Here is a 22,153-nt window from a genome sequence, read left to right as displayed (position 1 = left end):
TTTTCTTTTAATATTTTTAAAATATTTCCTTAATACTTATCGGAACCAAGACCTTGGTTTATTGAAGTCATAGAAAAATAACAAAAGAAAAAGCATAAATATCTTGGGTGTCTCGTTGTTGGATCAAATTTGGCACATTATTTTTTTTCCCTACTACGTACGACCACTTGTAATATTTTTTCCCCCACTTGCAAGGGAATGAAGTCAATTTATACATTTTTTTTTTTGGCATTTGCTTTGGACGTCAAGTTTTGACAAATTTCCTGAAATACCCTCCTCTGTTTTCTCATTCTTCCATACAGTAAGCATGAGCTTAAGAATGGACAAGGGTAAAACAGTATTTAAAGCTGGATGAATTCTTCATCCTTTTCCCTACTTCATATGTCTGTACACAAGCAGAGGCTTTTCCCACAAAAGCTTCATTTCGGAAGAAAAGATGGTTGTGGTGGAGGCGTTTCTGTCTTCCTTGTTTGAGGTGGTGCTGGACAAGCTGGTGGCTACCCCTTTGTTAGATTATGCACGCCGGATCAAAGTAGACACAGCAGTGCTCCAGGAGTGGAGGAACACTTTGTTGCATCTCCAAGCAGTGCTGCATGATGCTGAGCAGAGGCAGATTCGGGAGGAAGCGGTGAAGAGGTGGGTGGACGATCTCAAAGCTTTAGCTTACGACATCGAAGATGTCCTGGACGAGTTTGACATGGAGGCTAAGCGATGCAGTTGGGTACAAGGGCCCCAAACCAGCACCAGCAAGGTACGGAAGCTTATCCCCTCTTTTCATCCTAGCGGTATGATTTTCAATAAGAAGATTGGTCGAAAGATCAAGATAATCACCCGGGAATTAGATGCGATTGTAAAAAGAAAGTCTGATCTCCATCTGACTCAGAGTGTTGGAGGGGTGTCATCAGTGACTGAACAAAGGTTGACTACTTCTTTGATAGATAAGGCTGAGTTTTATGGTAGGGATGGTGATAAGGAGAAGATCATGGGATTGTTGCTATCTGATGAAATAGCTAGTGCTGATAAGGTTCAGGTGATTCCGATTGTTGGTATGGGTGGGGTTGGAAAAACAACCATCGCTCAAATGATCTATAACGACGAGAGGGTTGGGGACAATTTCGATATCAGAGTTTGGGTGTGTGTATCTGATCAGTTTGATTTGGTAGGAATAACGAAAGCAATTTTGGAGTCGGTCTCTGGGCATTCATCTTATACTTCTAATACCCTGCAATCACTACAAGATAGTTTGCAGGAAAAGTTGAATGGAAAAAGGTTTTTCCTTGTTTTGGATGATATATGGAATGAGGACCCCAATAGCTGGAGTACCTTACAAGCTCCTTTTAGAAATGGAGCACAAGGCAGTGTGGTAATGGTAACAACTCGTCTTGAAGATGTTGCATCTATTATGCGCACCACCTCATCCCATCATCTTAGTAAACTCTCTGATGAAGATTGTTGGTCACTATTTGCAGGCATTGCCTTCGAAAACGTAACTCCAGATGCCCGCCAAAACTTGGAACCTATTGGTAGGAAAATAATAAAGAAATGTGACGGTTTGCCTTTGGCTGCAAATACATTGGCAGGTCTGTTGCGCTGTAAACAAGATGAGAAGACTTGGAAGGATATGCTGAACAGCGAAATATGGGATTTACGAACAGAACAAAGTAGAATTCTTCCGGCTCTACACTTGAGTTACCATTACCTCCCTACAAAAGTGAAGCAGTGCTTTGCATATTGTTCCATCTTTCCAAAGGATTATGAATTTCAAAAGGAGGAGTTAATTTTGTTGTGGGTGGCGCAAGGTTTAGTGGGTAGCTTGAAAGGAGGGGAGACGATGGAAGATGTTGGTGAAATATGTTTTCAGAACCTATTATCAAGGTCATTCTTTCAACAATCCGGTCATAATAAGTCAATGTTTGTGATGCATGATTTGATTCACGATTTGGCTCAATTTGTATCTGGAGAATTTTGTTTCAGATTGGAAATGGGACAGCAAAAAAATGTTTCAAAGAATGCTAGACATTTGTCATACGATCGTGAACAATTTGACATCTCCAAGAAATTTGATCCCCTTCATGACATTGATAAATTACGGACCTTCCTACCATTAAGTAAGCCTGGTTATAATTTCGTTTGCTACTTAAGTGATAAAGTCCTACACGATGTATTGCCGAAATTCAGATGTATGCGGGTTTTATCCTTAGCTTGCTATAATATCACTTATTTGCCCGATTCATTTGGAAATTTGAAACATTTGCGGTATTTGAACCTTTCTAACACTGACATTCGGAAGTTACCTAAATCAATAGGTATGCTTTTGAATTTGCAATCATTGATTTTGTCAAAATGTCATTGGCTTACCGAGTTACCGGCCGAGATTAGAAAGCTCATCACCTTGCGTCATTTGGATATTTCTAGAACAAAAATAGAAGGGATGCCAATGGGAATCAATGGATTAAAAGATCTTCGAATGTTGACTACTTTTGTTGTTGGCAAGCATGGTGGTGCAAGACTCGGGGAGTTACGAGATCTTGCACACCTGCAAGGAGCACTCTCCATTTTAAACTTGCAGAATGTGGAGAATGTGGAGAATGCTACAGAAGTTAATTTGATGAAAAAGGAAGACCTTGACGACTTTGTGTTTGCATGGGATCCAAATGCGATTGTTGGTGACTTGGAGATTCAAACCAAAGTTCTCGAAAAGCTTCAGCCTCATAACAAGGTGAAAAGGCTCAACATTGAATGCTTCTATGGCATAAAATTTCCAAAATGGTTAGAAGATCCTTCGTTCATGAATTTAGTTTTCTTACAACTTAGAGATTGTAAAAATTGCTTGTCTTTGCCGCCACTTGGGCAGTTACAGTCTCTCAAGGATCTCTGTATTGTGAAGATGGCTGATGTGCGAAAGGTAGGTGTAGAGTTGTATGGGAATAGCTATTGTAGTTCAACTTCAATTAAGCCATTTGGATCCCTAGAGATTCTGAGGTTCAAAGAGATGTTAGAGTGGGAGGAATGGGTTTGTCGTGAAATTGAATTCCCTTGTTTGAAGGAGCTTTATATCAAGAAATGTCCAAAGCTGAAAAAGGGTTTACCCAAACACCTTCCTAAATTAACAAAACTTGAGATCAGTGAATGCAAGCAGCTGGTGTGTTGTCTTCCAATGGCTCCCTCCATTCGTGAATTGATGTTGGAGGAATGTGATGATGTGATGGTTAGGAGTGCGGGCAGTCTCACCTCATTGGCTTCCTTGCATATAAGGGAAGTTTGTAAAATACCAGATGAATTGGGCCAACTGCATTCTCTTGTAAAGTTGTCTGTGTATGGTTGTCCTGAGCTAAAGGAAATGCCACCCATTCTTCACAACTTGACATCTCTTAAAGACTTGAGGATCCAGTTCTGTTACAGTCTTTTGTCTTGTTCGGAGATGGGGCTACCACCCATGCTTGAAAGGCTTGAAATCAGAGACTGTCCCATTCTGGAGTCCCTACCAGAGGGAATGATGCAAAATAATACGACTCTGCAATACTTGGAAATTTGTAGTTGTAGTTCTCTGAGGTCCTTGCCCAGGGACATTGATTCATTGAAGACACTTTCTATCCAGTGGTGCGAGAAATTGGAGTTAGCACTCCAGGAGGATATGACGCACAACCACTACGCTTCCCTTACCCAATTCAAGATAATTGGTAGTTGTGATTCTCTCACGTCCTTTCCATTAGCCTCCTTCACAAAGCTTGAGGATCTAGATATAAAAAATTGTGGAAATCTGGAGTCCCTTTACATTACAGATGGACTTCACCACGTGGATCTCACATCTCTCCAGTCATTGGAAATATGTGCTTGCCCTAATCTGGTATCTTTTCCACGAGGAGGATTGCCCACTTCCAATTTAAGACGGCTTTGTATACGTAACTGCGAAAAACTTAAGTCACTGCCCCAAGGGATGCACACCCGCCTTACATCCCTTCAAGGTTTGTATATAGGTGATTGTCCAGAAATTGATTCATTTCCAGAAGGGGGTTTGCCCACTAATCTATCTGAGCTCTACATCATAAGTTGCAACAAACTCGTGGCCAATCCGATGGAGTGGGGCTTGCAAACGCTTCCCTTTCTTAGAAGCCTGATGATTGGTGGATGTGAAAAAAAAAGATTTCCCGAGGAGCGATTTCTGCCCTCCACTCTCACCTCCCTTCAAATTAGGGGTTTTCCAAATCTGAAATCCCTGGACAATAAGGGGCTTCAGCACCTCACCTCTCTTGAAACTCTGCGGATTTGGGGATGTGGAAACCTCAAGTCCTTCCCAAAACAGGGGCTGCCCTCCTCCCTTTCAAGTCTTTATATTGAACAGTGTCCTCTGCTGAAGAAACGGTGCCAAAGGGATAAAGGGAAAGAATGGCCCAATATTTCTCACATCCCCTGCATAGCGTTGGATAGATACACGGAAAATCAGGAGGTGATCTTATCATGAGGCCCTTGCATCGAAGCTCTTGCTCTCCTCTGCATTTATTGGCCCAGGTACTTTATGCTTTGTGTTTTATTTTCATTTACCAATTCCCCGTGAGTCAGCAAGTTTATAACTACTCTAGCATCCAGACTCTGCTACCTAATGGTGCTAATATTTTTAAGACTTTATTTTATAATTCTCTTATTTTTGAGACATCAAGTGGGGGTCCAGTAGATAGTCCAACTATATATTTTGTGGGGGTATCACTCAAATAAAGAATAAAGGCAAAGCACCACTTAGATGTAGTTTGGATATAATTTTATATTCTCTATTTTTATAATTTTGCTTTTCTTTTTTCATTTTTTTTTTGTTATCAATTTTTTTTATAAAAAAAATTAATTACCAAATGATTTCCAAAGTCACTTTCAAATTTTTAATCTTGAAAAAAAATGCAACTAACTATATCATTAATTTGTTATATTGTTTTTTCATTTTTAATCTTGTATTTGATGTTTATTAGCCTCTTACTTTTACTTGGAGTGTTTCATTAAAATTGTTACTTTAAAAGACAACATTCTTATGCATAGAAGTTGTTTGTTCAAAAAACAACTTTAATAGAACTTCTTTTTCTTTTAAGTTTAGATAATTTTTACCAAAGATAAACAACTTGTATCACATAAAAATATTACTTCAAGAGGCAACTTTAATGTAAATTCATTTTTTAATTTCAATGTGTGTCTAATATGAAATTGTGGAAATTATTTTTTAAGTGACAACTTCCAACATGACCAAAATTGTAGTAAATTCCTCAATATTTTTAATATGGAAAGTGTTTTTTTCAAAAGTCATCTTTAGTATAAATTTGTAATTCTTTCAATATGGAAAATGTTTTTTCAAAAGACATTTTTATTATAAATTCAGTTATTTTTAATATGTGCCTAATATAAAAATTGTAAAAGGTGTCTTTTTAAGAGATAACTTCCAGCGTTGTCAAAATTGTTATGAATTTTTAATAGTTTTAATATGGAAAGTTTTTTTTTCAAAAAACATCTTTAATATAATTTTTTTAAAAAAATAAGTGACCGATATGAAAATCGTGGAAGATATATCTTCAATAGACAACTTTCAATGTGACATAAAATGTTGTAGAATTTGAAATATTTTCTTATGTGTTGTATTTTAAAAGATTAATTTTAAATTGATTGTACTTTTATCAAAAATCCATATTATAAGGTAAACATGTACATTAAAAAAGGGGCATTAGACATGTGTGATTTTGATGGACAATGTTTAATATCTTTTAAAAGAAGTTTAGGTGATTCCACATCAAGCTTAAGTCATTGAAATGGGATAAGGCAAACCCCATTAAGTGTGTTCTCCTTTGAGCCCAAAAATCAATTATACCTATGATTCATAAGACGACCACAAGCCCCGATATACTTACTTTGAAATCATATAATTTTGTGAAAATTGTACCAATATATATATATTTACTACTTTCTTATAGTGAACTCTCTCCAATAATAGTCATTTTTTTTTGGAAAGTTTAGTATTATATGTGAATATAGGTGTTAATAAACTCAAACAACTATTAGTAGTTTAGTGACTAGGTGAGCTTGTTCCTTGGTTATAATTTGTTGGGATATTGATTTTCAAGTTGCTTTTGTAAACAACTTGTCCCTTCCTAATTCTATATATGTTGGCATATGTAAATATAACAATTCATTGCAAAACTATTCACGCCATGAAGAATTTTTGGATGCAGGAGCGTCTACTATCTTGTTGTTGATTGAGGAAGGTTGTCTACTAGAATTGTTGGCTTCCTTGATTTTCTACTTGGTTTTTGCAAGCACATCAAAATGTAGGGAGCAAATGGAAAAATCAACCTCGTAAAGCTCATGTAGACAAATGAATCCTAATTCCAAGACATCCACTTTAGATTCTTCAAATATGGCAAAGGGTTTAACAAACGTATTCATAGCAACAAAGTGCCTATTTCCAATTAGGTACCATTCTTCTTCTACAATTCTACTTTTTGAAGGCGTAATTTATTTTCTTTGGTAATAGTTCACATATCAAGATAATTTCTACCTTCTAGAGAATCAATTTCACTCCTTAAAGTTAATAAAAAAACATGTTTCTCCCTAAAATTGCTAAAAAAAAAATCATTAAGATCATTTTTGGAGAAAAGCATGATGTTTAACTTAGGCAACATCAAAATTTGATTGGTGTTGATGTTTGCTTTTAGCAGTGCTTGGAATCTATGGGGATAAGCTAAGGTGACTTAGTATAGAGTTCAAAATCATGGAAATGGGATAAGATAAGGCCTTGAGAAACATAAACCAAACATAGTGGCTATGAAATTTTTGATGGATTTTGCAAAATTTTTACGAATCCTTTTTCTATTATTACTTGAGACTTTGCTCTCAACAAGTGTCTATAGGTTCTATGTTGTGATTTTTTTACAAACTTCTCATTTTTCGAACATTGATGCATCCAATTAATATCATTGGTAGAGAAGGTTGTGCACTTCTTGATATTTGCAAGTATGCTACTACAAAAACAACAAACTTTTCCTACCCAATGAAGGACATGTAGGCATATCTTCCATCTAGAGATGTTACATTTGAATGTTTTGAAAAATCTTAGATGGAATGGAGGGTTTTGGAAAAAGTATTAGCAGTTGTAATTACTTTACTCTCGATTAGGTATGTCTTCTATTTTCTAAAAAATGTTATGCTTTGCCTTGTAGTGAGAATTCACATACAATGGGTTTCAATTGGGGGTATCAAATCTTTTTTCCAGGAATGCTTCCCACACCTAAATGTGGATCCAAATGCTTTGAATCTCATAATGTTAGGACAACTTATAGCCTATTGTTCTTGTTCAGATTTTTTTTTTCATTGCTCAATATTTCCATCCTAGGCGTCTTTGGTCACTACTAGTGGTCTAGAATCCATAAGGCACTGTCATTGCATTGATTCCATGATCTTGCTCCAAACAAAAGTTTAGTACTTTGCTTAAGGATTGTCATTGCTAGTGCCCCATTTCTTGGAAGGTATATTAATGTTAACAAAGTCATTGTGCATTTGTTGTTCTAGATTGAGTAATTATGTAAAGGGATGAACTATTATGTTATATCCAAAGAAACATACTGAATTGTTAGAATCATCATAAGAAAAGCAGAGGATCCTTTTGCCTACACATTCAACTTATATTTTTGCTTATGTACTTCAAATTTCCAATAATTGAGAATAAGCTTATGAATCAAATAACAGGGAAAAAATTGTTATTGTTGAGATTCTAAACAAAGAGAAATGGTTCATTGCTTGATGAACTAATGAAAGCTATTGCATCCAGGTCAAGGTTAAACCTTCAAAATGCATTTGCATATCCTACAATATATTTCACCAACTATTTATGGAGTAGAACATTTTCAAGAAATGAGAGGTTGCTCTATCTTTTAAACTATGGTACAAAGATTATCAAATGTTCCGTTGTTGCTTGTGTTAGCCATTTTAATGTTGAGATATTGTTTTCTATTGTTATACTTTTCATTTCTTTCAACATACTCATTTCTTTTAGTTCAACAACACTACTTAGATCCTTTTTGAATTTTAGTTCTACTTTACATTCCAAATATTTTAAATCATCCTTGCTTCTTTTATTTTTGTCTATTTCCTTTTCAATTTATTTCTAAACTCTATGAAATTAAAAAGTAATATTAACTCCAAAATTAAAAGGTAATACATATGATTTAATTATTTCATCAGCTTCTTCTATATGTGAAAACTATAATTTAATAAAGTTCTTTAAACTTTAAACATGTCTTCCTCTTCATCTTATGCAGCTTCCACATTAGGCATCATTTAAGAATTTGAAAGAAGTACTTGTACCTGCATAACAATGAGAGGTTCATTTGAAGGAGGCACCATTGAAGCATGTCGGGGTGTATTCTGTCGAGGAAGTAAAAGATGGTTAATCAGCCTTTCAGAAGTCAAAATTAAATCAGAGGTTCTAAACTTTTGGAACTCCAGTGCAATGAAAAGGTAAGCAAATTGAATAGTTTCTATTAACCTACCACAAATTCACTTTTATATTAAAACCTATCTCAGAGAGGAAATTATATCAACCTTTCCATATAATTTAGTTTTGATTTTTTGTTTCTCTTTTTTTGTGAAACATGTGGATACATTTATGCATGCTTGTTCCTAGGTTGGAGACTTTGATCAAGTTAATACACTTTCCCATTCTTCTCTCTTGCATAGGACTTTGGTATGCCCTTTTGTATGGGAAGAGCTTAATCAAGCATGCAGAGTGATTCCCTAATTGATTATCAGGTTCTGTAGCTGGAATTTAAGTGGCTGATATGAACATCCATAGTGGCTTCATATCCATGCATTTGTGATTCCACAATCAAAATTTACTAAAATAAGCATCTAAAGCATCTTTAACTAATATCATTAGCAGAGGAAGGTTGTGCACTTGAATTATTTTGTTACTCGATATAATATTTAATTTCTGCTAGTATGATGTGACAAAGAGAAAATGGAAAGATCTTTCTAGCAAAGCTCATGTAGGGAAACCATCCATAAGAGATGTTACATTTTGTGTTCTGAAAATTTTCAGATAGAATGAAGGGCTCTGACAAATGTACTAACCGCCGCAAAGTGCCCTGCTTTCGATAGGTATGTCTTGTACTTTATGAAAAATAACATGTTTTGCCTTATAGTAAAAATTCACATACTAAACTATTAGAATCATCGAGATAAAAGCAGATGGTCTTTTTGCTTACACATTGAAGAAATTTCTTTGCTTATGTAGACTGCTTTATATTTAAAGTATGGTATGGAGGTTATCATATGCATCCTATTCCATTGGTGTCTACATTGATGGTCAAGATGATTATGATAAGGCTGAAAGAGTGTCTTAGATGATTATGAGTTTTGTTATCTCTTCTCTGAACAAAACCATTTCTTTCATTTCAACAACTCAATTTCAATAGTAATCTAATTTTGGAATTTCAATGCAATGAAAAGGTAATTGGATCTAAAACCTATCCCAGACAGGAAATTAACTCTGCCATGCAATTTTGTTTTGGATTTTTTGGTTCTTGATTTTGTGAAATATGATAATGCAATTATAACTACTTGTTCCTAGGATGGAGATTTGCAATAGAGATAGCTGTTGGAAGGTGATGTGGAATCATAAAGATGTGGAATCATATGGAAGAGATAAGCAAATGATACACTTCCAAGTTCTCCTCTCTTGCATGGGACTCAGGTACACCATTCTGCATGGAAAGATGTGGGAAGAGTGATTCTCTTCTTTTTTATTAATTAGTTCATTATTAATTAGCTGGAATCCAAGTGGATGATATGAACATCCATACTGCCACCATTATGATATTTCTTGGAAATTATCTGCGGGTGGAACTTAGATTGATATTTTGCTAATGATCTGTATATCCCCTGCCTTCAGTCTTGGGATAGCAGTATTCAGATAGATTTCTGACACCTTTAATTAAGATCTTCTGTTCCCATAAAACCATGTGTAAGCAATCCTGCTTTCTATCACTGCAGAAGAGCCTATCATCAAATGAATGCTTTTTGTTGACTTCCATTACATGGTACCCTGATCTAACACTAGACTCCAAAAGGAGAACAAACATGCAAACTGAAATGTATGTTGATTCTAATAACTTAATTCTCAATCCCTAACTTGAGGAAATGAGAGGCAATAATAAATGGAAATTTTATCGGGTTTCTCTAGCAGCACATCCTGACATGGTCTGAAAATCTTGACGGGAAAAATTAGGAGAAATGCTTTTAAATTTGGAAAAGCGGAGTAATGCTGTTTGAAGTTGACAGATATGTTTGAGGTTTTCGTCTGTCTTTAATGTGGGTAAGATATTGAGTAGGTCCTTAACAAAAACAGTTTGTTGGAGGTGCATATCCTAAGACAATTGTTTTTTCACTTTAAGATTGAATTTTAGCATTGGTTTAAGAACATTGCATTGCACTTCATCACTTGCAGACGTCTGCCCAACTCATTGGATTTCTCAAATACTTTCTCTGCCACATTTTCCCATTTTACTAGGGTTTTATATCTTGCTCCATGCCATCAAGGAACTCAAAATTCCTCAGATGTCCCTTTTAGCTGTTCATAAGGTATGGATATATACTAGATTTCACCTATTTCCACACTTGCATTCTTCTGCTATAATTATTTTTAGAAATGGGTATTCAATTCTATTGTGTGCAACGAAATCCTTTGTCTTTCTGATTCCTTTATTTTTTTTAGGTTGTAAATGTGCCTCATATATGGAAGCTTGTTCATGGAATACTTGGATGTGCAATTCAATAATTGGGGTTCTCATAGTTGCTACAAATTTGGTGCAGAATATCACACACACTCCAATGAACAGGATGACTAGACCATCAGAGCAAGCTATTCAGTTTTGTTTTTTGTTTTTTAGTTCCCAGGAATAGATGGCAAGCATTAGCCATGGCCCATGAAAGAAATAACTGATTTATATGTCAACTAAAATGGCAGCCACTTAACATCTCTTCAACATCTGCAGCTGTTGGAAACCTCCATCGATGGCAAGTTTCTTTTAGTGTTTCCCATGTATACATATGTTGTTCCCACAAACCATGCATCCTCTATTCTCTCTCGGGAGATGTTTAATGATGAGATATTGCTATTTGTATATGATAGGTAGGATGTTCAGTGTCTTAGAGATTCAACTTCTTGTGAGGTCATTCCAAATCTTAAAAGTTGTTGCATTCTCAATAGAAGTGATCTGTTTTCAAACTTTCAAAGCATATATAATTGAGTTCATTACTCTTATATGCAGTTGAAAATATATTCATATATGTTTATTTTTACTTACCACTTGATGTTACAAATACTTCCTTGATCTATTGAATTATTTATATGAGAGGAAGGGACTCTGTTGTTCTTGCTCAAAATTAGTGGGGAAACAACTTTTTATTTAATAAAATGTTTTTTCGCTATGTTTGATCCCCAAAAAATTTGAGAGAAAATGTGAGGAAAAAAAAAATAAAAAAAAATTGATATAAAGTCAATAAATTATTTTATATCATATTTCAGACTCATTTAACTTGTTTAACTCTTCTACAAAAAAAATAATAATAATAATAATTTAAAAACATAAAAGTTTCTTAGTAATTTTAATTATATTTAACATTTTTCGTATTTTTCATAGTAAAATTAAACATGAGAAAATAATTTTTCTTAACATTTTTTCCTTTGCTAAATACTTTCCTGAAGCCAAGATAGCCTTACAATAGTTGAAGTATCCTTATTGTTTATAAAGGCATATATATAAAGTATTAAATTGATTTATCATTCCAAGAGTTTGTGTTTTGGCAAAATCAATAAGGACATTTGCTTGATTCACTACAACAAATTTTACATTTGCTACCATAATTTTAGCCACAAAGAAGATTTTTTGAACAAATTTTATTTTTATAGCAAAAAAGATTTTTTTGAGATGAAATTTATATTCATAGCAAAATAGTATATTAAATCACATCATATATTTGTGACAAATAATTTTTTATAAGATTTTGATATGAATTTTGTATTTATGGCAAAAAGTGACATTTAATTGCAATGATATTTAAATCGAGGAATGAAAAAAAAAATTCCCTTTTTCAATAAAAATAAGTTATAGGAAAATTGGATGGCACTAATTTGGTATCATATCTAGCATCCAAATACTAAGGTATGCGACAAAAGTTGGATCATTGAATAGAGATACAAAAGAAAGGGAAAAAAATTAATCTTTTTAAATTATTTAATCTTTATCCCAAAGTGCTAAAATAAATTTAAAATGATAAATAAAAATAATTTATTAACTATAATTATAATTTTCTAATATAATTTATTAATTTTAATCATATTTTTTTTTGTTTACATTTACTTTTTTATTTCTTCTATTATTTCCCACATATATTCTTGAGAAACAAACATAAGGTAAATTAATGTCATCGCTTTTTGGTAAAAGAAAAATCCTCGAATTATATTAGTCCATCATCAAAATGAAATGAAGGTAAAGGATCTTTGATCATTTTTATATATGATGATGGATAAATTCATGCATGATAAAAAGCATTTCTACTTTTCATCGCTTTATAGGTGATGATTGGTATACCCCTTCTTGTGCACGTTTTATGTTCCTAAATTACTGATTCTTCTCCCCCCTTCTTGTGCAAGTTTTTTTATGGTACAACTAGTTGTCACTTTTTCTAAATTATTGATCCTTCTATAGAACTAAACGGAGCTCATGAATATTGAAGAATTTGCGAGAGATGTGTTTAATTATGCTACTTGTTAAATATTTTCCTTAAATTATATTCATATAACATTTTCAATTATTTGTGTACAAGAATAGTTAGCATCATTTCTAAATATGTTGGACCATGATCTTAATCATACAAATTCACAATTTACTTCATCAATCATGAGTATTTTTAAATGATTTAAAGAGATAACTAACATTGTTTGATTGATGTGGTAAATATATATTTTGTTGTATCAAAAAACCTAACATATGAATTTATAAACAGGGTTTATTTTGATCTTGGTGAGCAAAATAATCCCACATTAGTTATCCCAAGATACAACAATTTGTTGGATAAATTGATCAATGCATCATTTGCATCGATATATGGTATTTTAGGGCTAAGTGTTTTTTTTCTTTAATAGAAAATAAGTTCATATTAATTTCAAATTTTTATTAAAAACATTAATATATCTATATGAAGTGTTTCTTTAAAAAAATATATTTTTTTTTCAATTTTTAAAGGCATTTTAAAATTTTTTTTTATTATATATATATAATTTATAAAAAGCTTTGGGAGACTAGGAAAAAAGAAAATGTGGGGAGAGAGGGCATGGGAGAGAATATGGGGACAGAAGCATGAGAAAGAGGGAGGAAAGTCTTTTGTTTTTTATTTGTTATTGCTTTGAAAACTTGTTGACCAAATTACTCTTTTTTCTTTCTTTTCATTTAAATACTTTTTGTAATTTTATATGAAATTTATTTTTATTTTTCCATTTTTTAATAATAATATCTTATTCTCTCTTTCCTTTTTAAATTTTAAAAATGAAAATAATAAAAATAATGGAAATAAAAATTAAAAATAATAACTAATAAAAAATATACATATAAAATAAAATATATATAAATTAAAAAATAATTAAAATAATCATCATGAGTAGACCTATATTATAGTGATTTAATTAAAATTAGGGTTAATTTTATTTATTTTCTTTAAGGTTTTTGTTTCGATTAAATACATTTAATTTTTATAAGTTTAAATTTTATTAAATTTTTATTTTATTATTTTTGGATGAAATTAATCCATAAAATTAAAATTTTAACAAAATTTTTAATATTCACTTTCTGAGGAATTCTTTTCTCTTTTTTATTCAAACACTGTTTATCAATGTTTTTCTTATTTATTAAATCAAGAAGAAAAAAAAACCAATGATTTGAACTGTTAGTCTTTTTAATGACACAAAGGACACTGGAAAAGACTAAACTAGTAAAAGCAAAGAGCGAGAAAGGAAGAATAACCACAATAAATGGTGAGGAAAACATAAGAAAGGAGGAGGAGAAAGGTGATTCAGGAGGAAGCAGACAAAGCACCAAGATCTTAGGTAAGTGTTTACCCTCCTGTTTGGTTGCTAAAGAAAGAAACCCAGCTTGCTTTTTCTTCTCTTGTGCAGCCATAATGCACTTGTAACCATGTTGGATCTGTTAACATGTTCATTTTAGGTATCCTAGGTTGGTGCATGACTGCATTCTTTGATGAGGAAATCATATCTGGGTCATGTCTTTTTGAAGTGCTTTTTGTTTATTTTTGTGGCTTAATTATCACACAATCTATGAAGAAAACAACTGTGATGGGTTTCTTTGTTCACTGCAACTTGGTTAAGCCCGGTTGGGGTGGCAATATTTGAAAATCAATTCCTCAATAATAAGTCAAGTTAAATAGTTTAAATTTATAATTAGGTTAATCAACGAGATTATTAAATGGGTCATTTCATGTCAAATTTGTATTATGCAAGTTGATCAAAACTATTTTATTTATTAAACGAGTTATACAGGTTGAACGAATTTCACCCAAACTTAAATTCAAACCTACTAAAAGCATGTTGGATTCAAGTCGTATTAACGAATCATATCAAATTTTGTCACCCCTATCTTTAACCATAATGTCTCCTTCGTTACTTTAGTAACAATTATATTCAACTTGTATTGTGTATATAGCAACATATTTTTGTAACTTAAACTAGCATGACACAGCTTTCCTTGCAAAAGTAATCAAATACCTTATGATGTTACATCAATATAATAAAATCTATTAAGTTCAATTTAATCAATTTCTCAAGTCTTTAACATAGTATTCATTGCATGTTGGGCTCCCTTTGAAATAGTGTCCATAATCTAATGAGACATAAACTATCAACCTTTCAAGATTATTTTTACCATCCTTGAGTCTTAGATCTTCATACTATATGATCAACTAATATACTCTAATTCATTAAGAACATATGTTAAATTTCCCTAAAAGAATTATTGCGGGTTACAGATTTCATAATCATAAGTCCTTATAATTACTTAAAAAAACATATTGTCTCAAAACAATAAGATATCATGGTGTCTATATTAAAAATATTTATTGTCATTTGCCTTAATTAATAGTGACTCGATTTATAAGGAATATATGACTATTTTAGAGTTTTACTTATAGGTCAAAGTCATTGAAGCTTTCAACACTAATTCAATATTCTTTGAAGGTTGAGAACTCATATAACATAGTGGCTTGGTGAAGTCATGACTATCCAATAATTAATGTCACGACTCACTGTAAGTTTTATCAAATGTATAACCATACATATGAGTACACTCACTATATAAACTCATTCTGATAACTAAAACATGTCATCCCTCAAATTAAGTAGTGTGCTAAAACCTTAGGTTGATTGTCTAAGTTTTTATGAATTGGTTGTAAACAATTCATCAACTTGCAAGTAACCTATAACTTGTATCTTTCGTACAATTCCTAAAATATACTCAAATCATATGCAATGCAAGTGATGTATACCTGAATGTTCAAATAAATATTAATGTAAATAATGGAAAATAGTGGAAACAAAAATCATATTATAAATCTATTATGAAATTTTACTTTGTTAAATCATGTTATGCTTTTAAAGACTTTGATTTTTTTAATTGGATCTTGGGCTATTAGGATTAGATCTTGGGTTTTAGTTGTTTCATTTGATTTTGGGCTTGTTGCATTTTGGGCATTTATAATTTTATTTGGGTACACTAATAATTCATTTGATCGAGGCTTCAATTATGTGATGTGGGCTACGGGCTGAGATTATTTTTGGCTTTGGGTTCTCTGATTTGGCCTAGTTTTGATCATTTAATTTGTTGTTTTGGGCTTTGGTTTGGATTGATATTTGATTTGGCTTTGGGTCTTGGATTTTTTGTTTCTTAATTTGGAAGTAATATTTAACATTGGCTTTTGGGCTTCACTTTTAATATGTAGTTTGGACCTTGCTTAATTCTTATTTGAGCCCCTGGTCGGATTATTTCACTTTGGCCTATTGATTTGTTAAATTGGACTTTGTGTTTGTGCTTGTGCTTGTGCTTGTGCTTGTTTGTGATTTAGGAATGGTCTATTGTTTTGGGTTTTAGTTTGATTGTGGGCATTGTGTATTACTTTGGGCTTGGGCTTTATAATTGTTTTGAATCTGTTTTGGTATGGGCTTGGTTATTTGATTTGGACCTTCTATATAGGTTATTTGATTTGGGCTTAGGGCTTTCATTTAGTTTATTTGAGATTGGTTAATTTGATTTGGAATTGGGCCTGTTATAACTTGCAAACTATTTAGGCTTGCTTTTCTTTTATTGAACAGGATCAACAAAAGTGAGCTTCATATGCGCCTCTCTCACTCTCATTCACTCTCCTTTCTTCTTTTCTTTTGAGTACTATGTGTATTTTTAAAAAGAAGCAGAATATGTGGATTCAAAGATTTGAAAAACCGGCTTTTTTTTATCAAACTGTTTTCATATTTTCTTATTCTTAATTATAGAAAACAGTTTTTGAAAATAGTTTTCAAATAAATCTTATATTTTTTATTATTCTCTTTACCGTAGAGATTGGTATTGCAATAGCATTTAAAGAGATGTCAATGGTGGAGCTACAACTTATATATTTTTAAATTATTCAACCTTTATATAGAAAAATTAAAATAAGTTAAATAAATTTAAAATAATATATAAAATTAATTTATTAATTTTAATTTTTTTTTCTATTTTTCTTCTCTGTCTTCTTTTCCTTTTATTTTCTTTTAAAATTTATGAGAACCAAATATATTTTTAATTTTTCATACAAAGCTTTTGCAACTTGCTTTAAACCATAGACTTTTTTTTTTTTTTTTTAATTTAAAGACAGGATTTGGAAAGTCATTACGCATGTTCATTAATATATCCATTTAGAAAAGTTTTTTTTAATACCAAGTTGATATAAAACAAAATCTTTATAACATGTAACAAGTAATGTTTTGATTAATTTAAGTTGGAAAATGCTAAGCTACAAAACCAATACTTGTGATCACATTAGAGTGCAACATATCAAGTGGTATTTTTTAGTAGGGTACCCAAAAAGTACTATTTGGTACTCTCAAATAATAAACTCATTCATCTAAGAACTTTATAGATTAAATTCGGTTCATTATGACTCTATTATTTGTGTCTTTTGTTTTTTAATTTTAAAATAGTTTTTAAAAATAAGTATTAGAAAATATGATGAAACAAACCTTATCTTTAAGAAAATAAGGTAATTCAAAATAAATTTTACAATATTTTTCAAAAGGCAAATTATAAATTTCTTTAGTTGGTTTCTCATATTTGAATCGAGAAAAATTGTTTAAATGATTTTTCCTTATCATTGATAGCAACTATTTGAATGAAAATATAAAAAATATCGTGAATATTCTCATCAAACTCCTTGATAGCAACTATTTCACTTATCAGTAAAAATAAAGTTACCCAAATATAAAAAAAGATTGAAGGATGCAACCAATTTGGGTTAAATTACCTTTATAATTCTTTTAATAAATAGGTAATTTTTGGGTCAACTTGTATAATACGAATCTGACCCATGTTAACTAATTTAATAATCCCGTTATTCACCTAATTATATATTTGAATTATCTAACTCATTTTAAATTTGTTTTTAAATAAATAGGTGGATTGATTCAAAAACATGTTTGATTGAGACATTAATTACATGGATATTTATAAGATTCAATTTAACTTAATTATTAATAAAAAAAATCTAATTATTAAATGAGTTAAATGGGTTAATAATCAGATAATATTTGAATTTATGATTTTAATATGATTATTATTAATACTAAATTTGGATAAAGCTATGTAGTAAAATACCCGATAAAAATAAGAACACACGAGCCAGCCCTTGCTTTTAAATTAGCCAAGTCATTCACGCGCTTTGTGGGCTCCACAATGTCTGAAACTTGAATGCAATGTACCAACCATTTTTCTGCACCAGTTTATGGCAATGGCAGTGCGTACTCCATAACCAAGAAGAGCTGTCTGGTACCTGCCATGAAACTTCCAGTAATTTTCCTAATTAGTTGCCTTCGTTGCAACTTAGAACCAGAGAAAGAAGAGCAAACGAATTATCCAAATAGAGAAATTTCTTTACAACTTTTGTTTTCCCATCTTTCAACTTAGAAAAATTGTTTAAACAACCCAATCACACTAGTTGATGCGGTAAAAAGTGAGTTATGATTCACGGTTTAAAAAAAAAATAATTTTTTTTAATTTAGGATTTTCCTTATAGTTATTTTACTTTTTTCTTTTAAAATATACATATAATTAAATAATTATTTTATAAAATGACTTTTTTTTACTTATTATAATAATTAACATCAATTAATAAGTGAACACATTTTAATAGATTCACTTTAATTATGTTAGAGGATGTCAATAGATTACTTTTAGTTATAGTTTTTTTTATTCAGCAAAAAATACAATCACCACCTTAGTTATGATTTTCTTTTTTAATTGTGATACTTGATTATAATTTTTTCTCTCTCTAAAAACAAACATTGGATCATCGAACAACAACAATAAAATAAAATATTTAAATTTTTTTAAATACAATTAAGACTAAAATAATTAAAAATTAAATATAATTAAAAATTTTAAAAAAATATTGACTCTCAATATATTTATATATCTTTCTTAATATCTATATTTTTTATTTTATGTGAAGTGAAAGTGAATATTTTAATTTTTTTTGTTTTAATTTAATTTTGAATTTTAAAATTTTCTTATTATTTGATAATTTTATTTAATGTTGTTGAATAAAATAAATAAGATGTGATTTCAAAAAATGAATTGATTTATGAAAAATATATATATTTTAAAATATTTTTAAATGAATGAAAATAAAATTAATTTATAAAATTTAGGATTTTCCTTATAGTTTCAAGGAGCTTTGACCCAAGATGGTACATTTAAAAAAAAAAATTCCAAAAACTAAACTTATTTACAAAATAATGTCCAATCTAGTGCGTCTGTGTCACATAAGCTGTCATGTCATAAAACTGTAGTTGATGACTACGGTTTTATTTTTCTAAAATGGTTTGAAACCGTAGTCACCAACCACAATTTTAACTTTAAGTTTAAAGTGATAGTTGGTGACTACGGTTTTGACTTTTTTTTAAAATGGTCAAAGCCGTAGTCATCAACTGCGACTTTAACTTTATATATATTTATATATAATTTTAATTTTTTAAATAAAAATATTATATTATTTTGATTTTAAATATACTTATTTCATTATTTAAAAAATAATAATATATGAAATTAAATAATTAAAATTTTTAATTTGATATAAAAATATATTTTTTAATTTTATTACAATAATAGGCACTATATTTAATATAAATATATTTAGTTAATTATATTTAAATATAAATAAAATATAATAAATTATGAAAGCCTATTAAAAAACAAATAATATAAATTATTATATTAATTAATAATTTTTTGTATACTATATGGTATATAATATCACATGTATATAAGTTCAATTAAGTTTAAAATTTATCATATTTTAATTTAAGTTCATAATATCATATCTATGATAATAATTTATTTATATATTTAAATAAAAATGTGATAAATTTTAAACTTACATTAAACTTTTATATATATATATATATATATATATATATGTGTGTGTGTGTGATATTATATACCATTTACATATAATATATATAAAATATTAATTAATATAATAATTTATATATTTTTTTCTAAATAGGCATTTATAATTTATTTATTTTAAATAAATATAATTTATTATATTTTATTTATATTTAATTTTAATTAACTAATTATATTTATATTAAATATAGTGTCAATTGTTTTAATAAAATTTATTTATATATTTAAATAAAAATGTGATAAATTTTAAACTTACATTAAACTTTTATATATATATATATATATATATATATATATATATATATATATGTGTGTGTGTGTGTGAGATATTATATACCTCTTACATATAATATATAAAAAATTATTAATTAATATAATAATTTATATTATTTATTTATTTCTAAATAGGCATTTATAATTTATTTATTTTAAATAAATATAATTTATTATATTTTATTTTAATTAACTAATTATATTTATATTAAATATAATGCCTATTGTTTTAATAAAATTAAAAATATATTTTTATATCAAATTAAAAATATCAATTATTTAATTTCATATATTATTATTTTTTAAATAATGAAATAAGTATATTTAAAATCAAAATAATATAATATTTTTATTTAAAAATTATATATAAATATATATATAAAGTTAAAGTCGTAGTTGATGATTACAGTTTTGACCATTTTTAAAAAAAGTCAAAATCGTAGTCATCAACTACGGCTTTAAACTTAAAGTTAAAACCGTGGTTAGTAATTGCGGTTTCTAACTATTTTTGAAAAATAAAACCATAATCATCAATTATAGTTTTATGACATGATACCCTATGTGGCACACACGCGCTAAATTGGATATTATTTTGGAAACAAGTTTAGTTTTTTAGAATTTTTTTTTAAATGTACTGGGTCAAAGCTCAGTTTCAAGTTTTAATTAGTCAAGTCATTCACGCATTTTGTGGGCTCCACAATGCCTACCAAACTATTTTTCTGCACCACTTCTTATCCACCCAATAGTCAACACCGAGTGAATGGTCCAATGCCTACAATGAAAACTATTGATGTATGGAAATGACAATAAAGTCCATAGTCCCATAATCAACTAAGAAAAGTACCTGCGATCAAAACTTCCAAGCAATCTTGTGGTTAAAAAACGGTTTTATGTTTTTAAAAACAAAAATTTGTTTTTAAAATTTCATAATATTGTGGGGTCATTGTTATTTATTTCTAATTTTTAGAAATAAAATAAAATTTCAAACAATTTTTAAAGAACGTACAGAAGTTGTTATATTTTTATTTTTAAAAATAAAAAAACATAAAAAACCATTTTTTCTCTCTCCACAATCTAATCCTAATACAAAAAAATCTTGAAATATTATTTTTCTTTAATTGCATGTGGTTTTCTAGCTTTCTTTTAACTTTTCTTAAATTTTTCATCAAGTAAATAAATTTGGAAAAACTATAAAATTTATTAATTTTTAAAATTAATTTGAAACTCAAAAACCAATTTAATTAGTATTAAAAAGTAAAAACACAATAATATTATAAATTCATAGGTCAAAATTTATTTTAAATAACTTGGTTAGTTTCTTCTTCACATACAACATATTTTTATAATTTTTTTCACTAAACAAATAAACTCAAAATTAATCAAGATTTTATATGTTGAATTCATTAATGAATTTAATAATTTTTAAAAAAAATTTAAAACTCAAATAATTATCTAATTAATACCATTAATTTATAAATAAAAATTGATTTCAAATGACTATTTTTTATTTTCTATGTAGAATTATTATTTTCTTATATTTTTTTCTATTATGCAAATGGACTCCAAATTAAACAAGACTAAATGTCTTAACTTCATCAACGAGTATAGTAATTTTTAAAAATAACTTAAAACTTAAATAGTGAACCAATTAATACTAAAAGTTTACGGACAAAAATTGATTTAGAACAACTCTATTTTTTTTTTCATATAATTATTATTATCCGATTTTTTAAATAAATAAACTCTAAATGCAATTATGCATTTTACAATCTTTTCTAAAGGTAATTACAAATTTCTTTAGTTGTTTTCCATCTTCCAACCCAAAAAATTGTTGAAATTATTTTTCCGGTCTGTTCCCTTTTCAGTATTATCAGCATCTCTAAGTCATGACCTTATGACTATTTCAATGAAAATATAAAAAAATATTGTGAATATTCAACTATTTCACTTGAAGTTACCCAAATATGAAAATAAGGATTGAAGGGTGCAATCATGCAACCCAATGGCGTTGATTGATGCTCGGGTCTTTGTTTTTAATCAGTCAAGTCATTCACGCGCTTTGTGGGCTCCACAATGCCTGAAACTTCAATTCAATGTACGGACCATTTTCCTGCGCTTTCACAAGGCTT

The 22,153-nt window shown here is 29.6% G+C and overlaps 1 protein-coding gene across 6 annotated transcripts in view; it reads left to right on the top strand.

The window, feature by feature from the left end:
- Positions 1-22,153, top strand: part of LOC117928688 (putative disease resistance RPP13-like protein 1) — a 48,618-nt gene that overhangs the window by 16,669 nt on the left and 9,796 nt on the right. The window contains exons 2-6 of one of the 6 annotated variants that reach the window (XR_004653625.1): positions 2,993-4,509; positions 6,204-6,444; positions 8,289-8,487; positions 9,068-9,126; positions 9,599-9,610. The exons of 1 other annotated variant lie outside the window; for it this stretch is intronic. Coding sequence is in view for 1 of the 5 variants with exons in the window: in XM_034848667.1 (XP_034704558.1) it covers positions 2,993-4,462 (1,470 nt within the window). In the remaining 4 variants the exon portion in view is untranslated. Of the gene's footprint in view, positions 1-2,992; positions 4,779-6,203; positions 6,445-7,798; positions 7,901-8,288; positions 8,488-9,067; positions 9,579-9,598; positions 9,611-22,153 lie in introns of those variants that run through there. 4 more of the 6 variants (XR_004653624.1, XR_004653626.1, XM_034848667.1 and 1 more) reach the window with 4 other exon arrangements.

This window comes from Vitis riparia, chromosome 13 (assembly GCF_004353265.1).
Source record: "Vitis riparia cultivar Riparia Gloire de Montpellier isolate 1030 chromosome 13, EGFV_Vit.rip_1.0, whole genome shotgun sequence".
Lineage (NCBI taxonomy): Eukaryota > Viridiplantae > Streptophyta > Magnoliopsida > Vitales > Vitaceae > Vitis > Vitis riparia.
The sequence above is the reverse complement of the archived record's forward strand: the minus strand, read 5'-3'. Positions and strand labels throughout refer to the sequence as shown.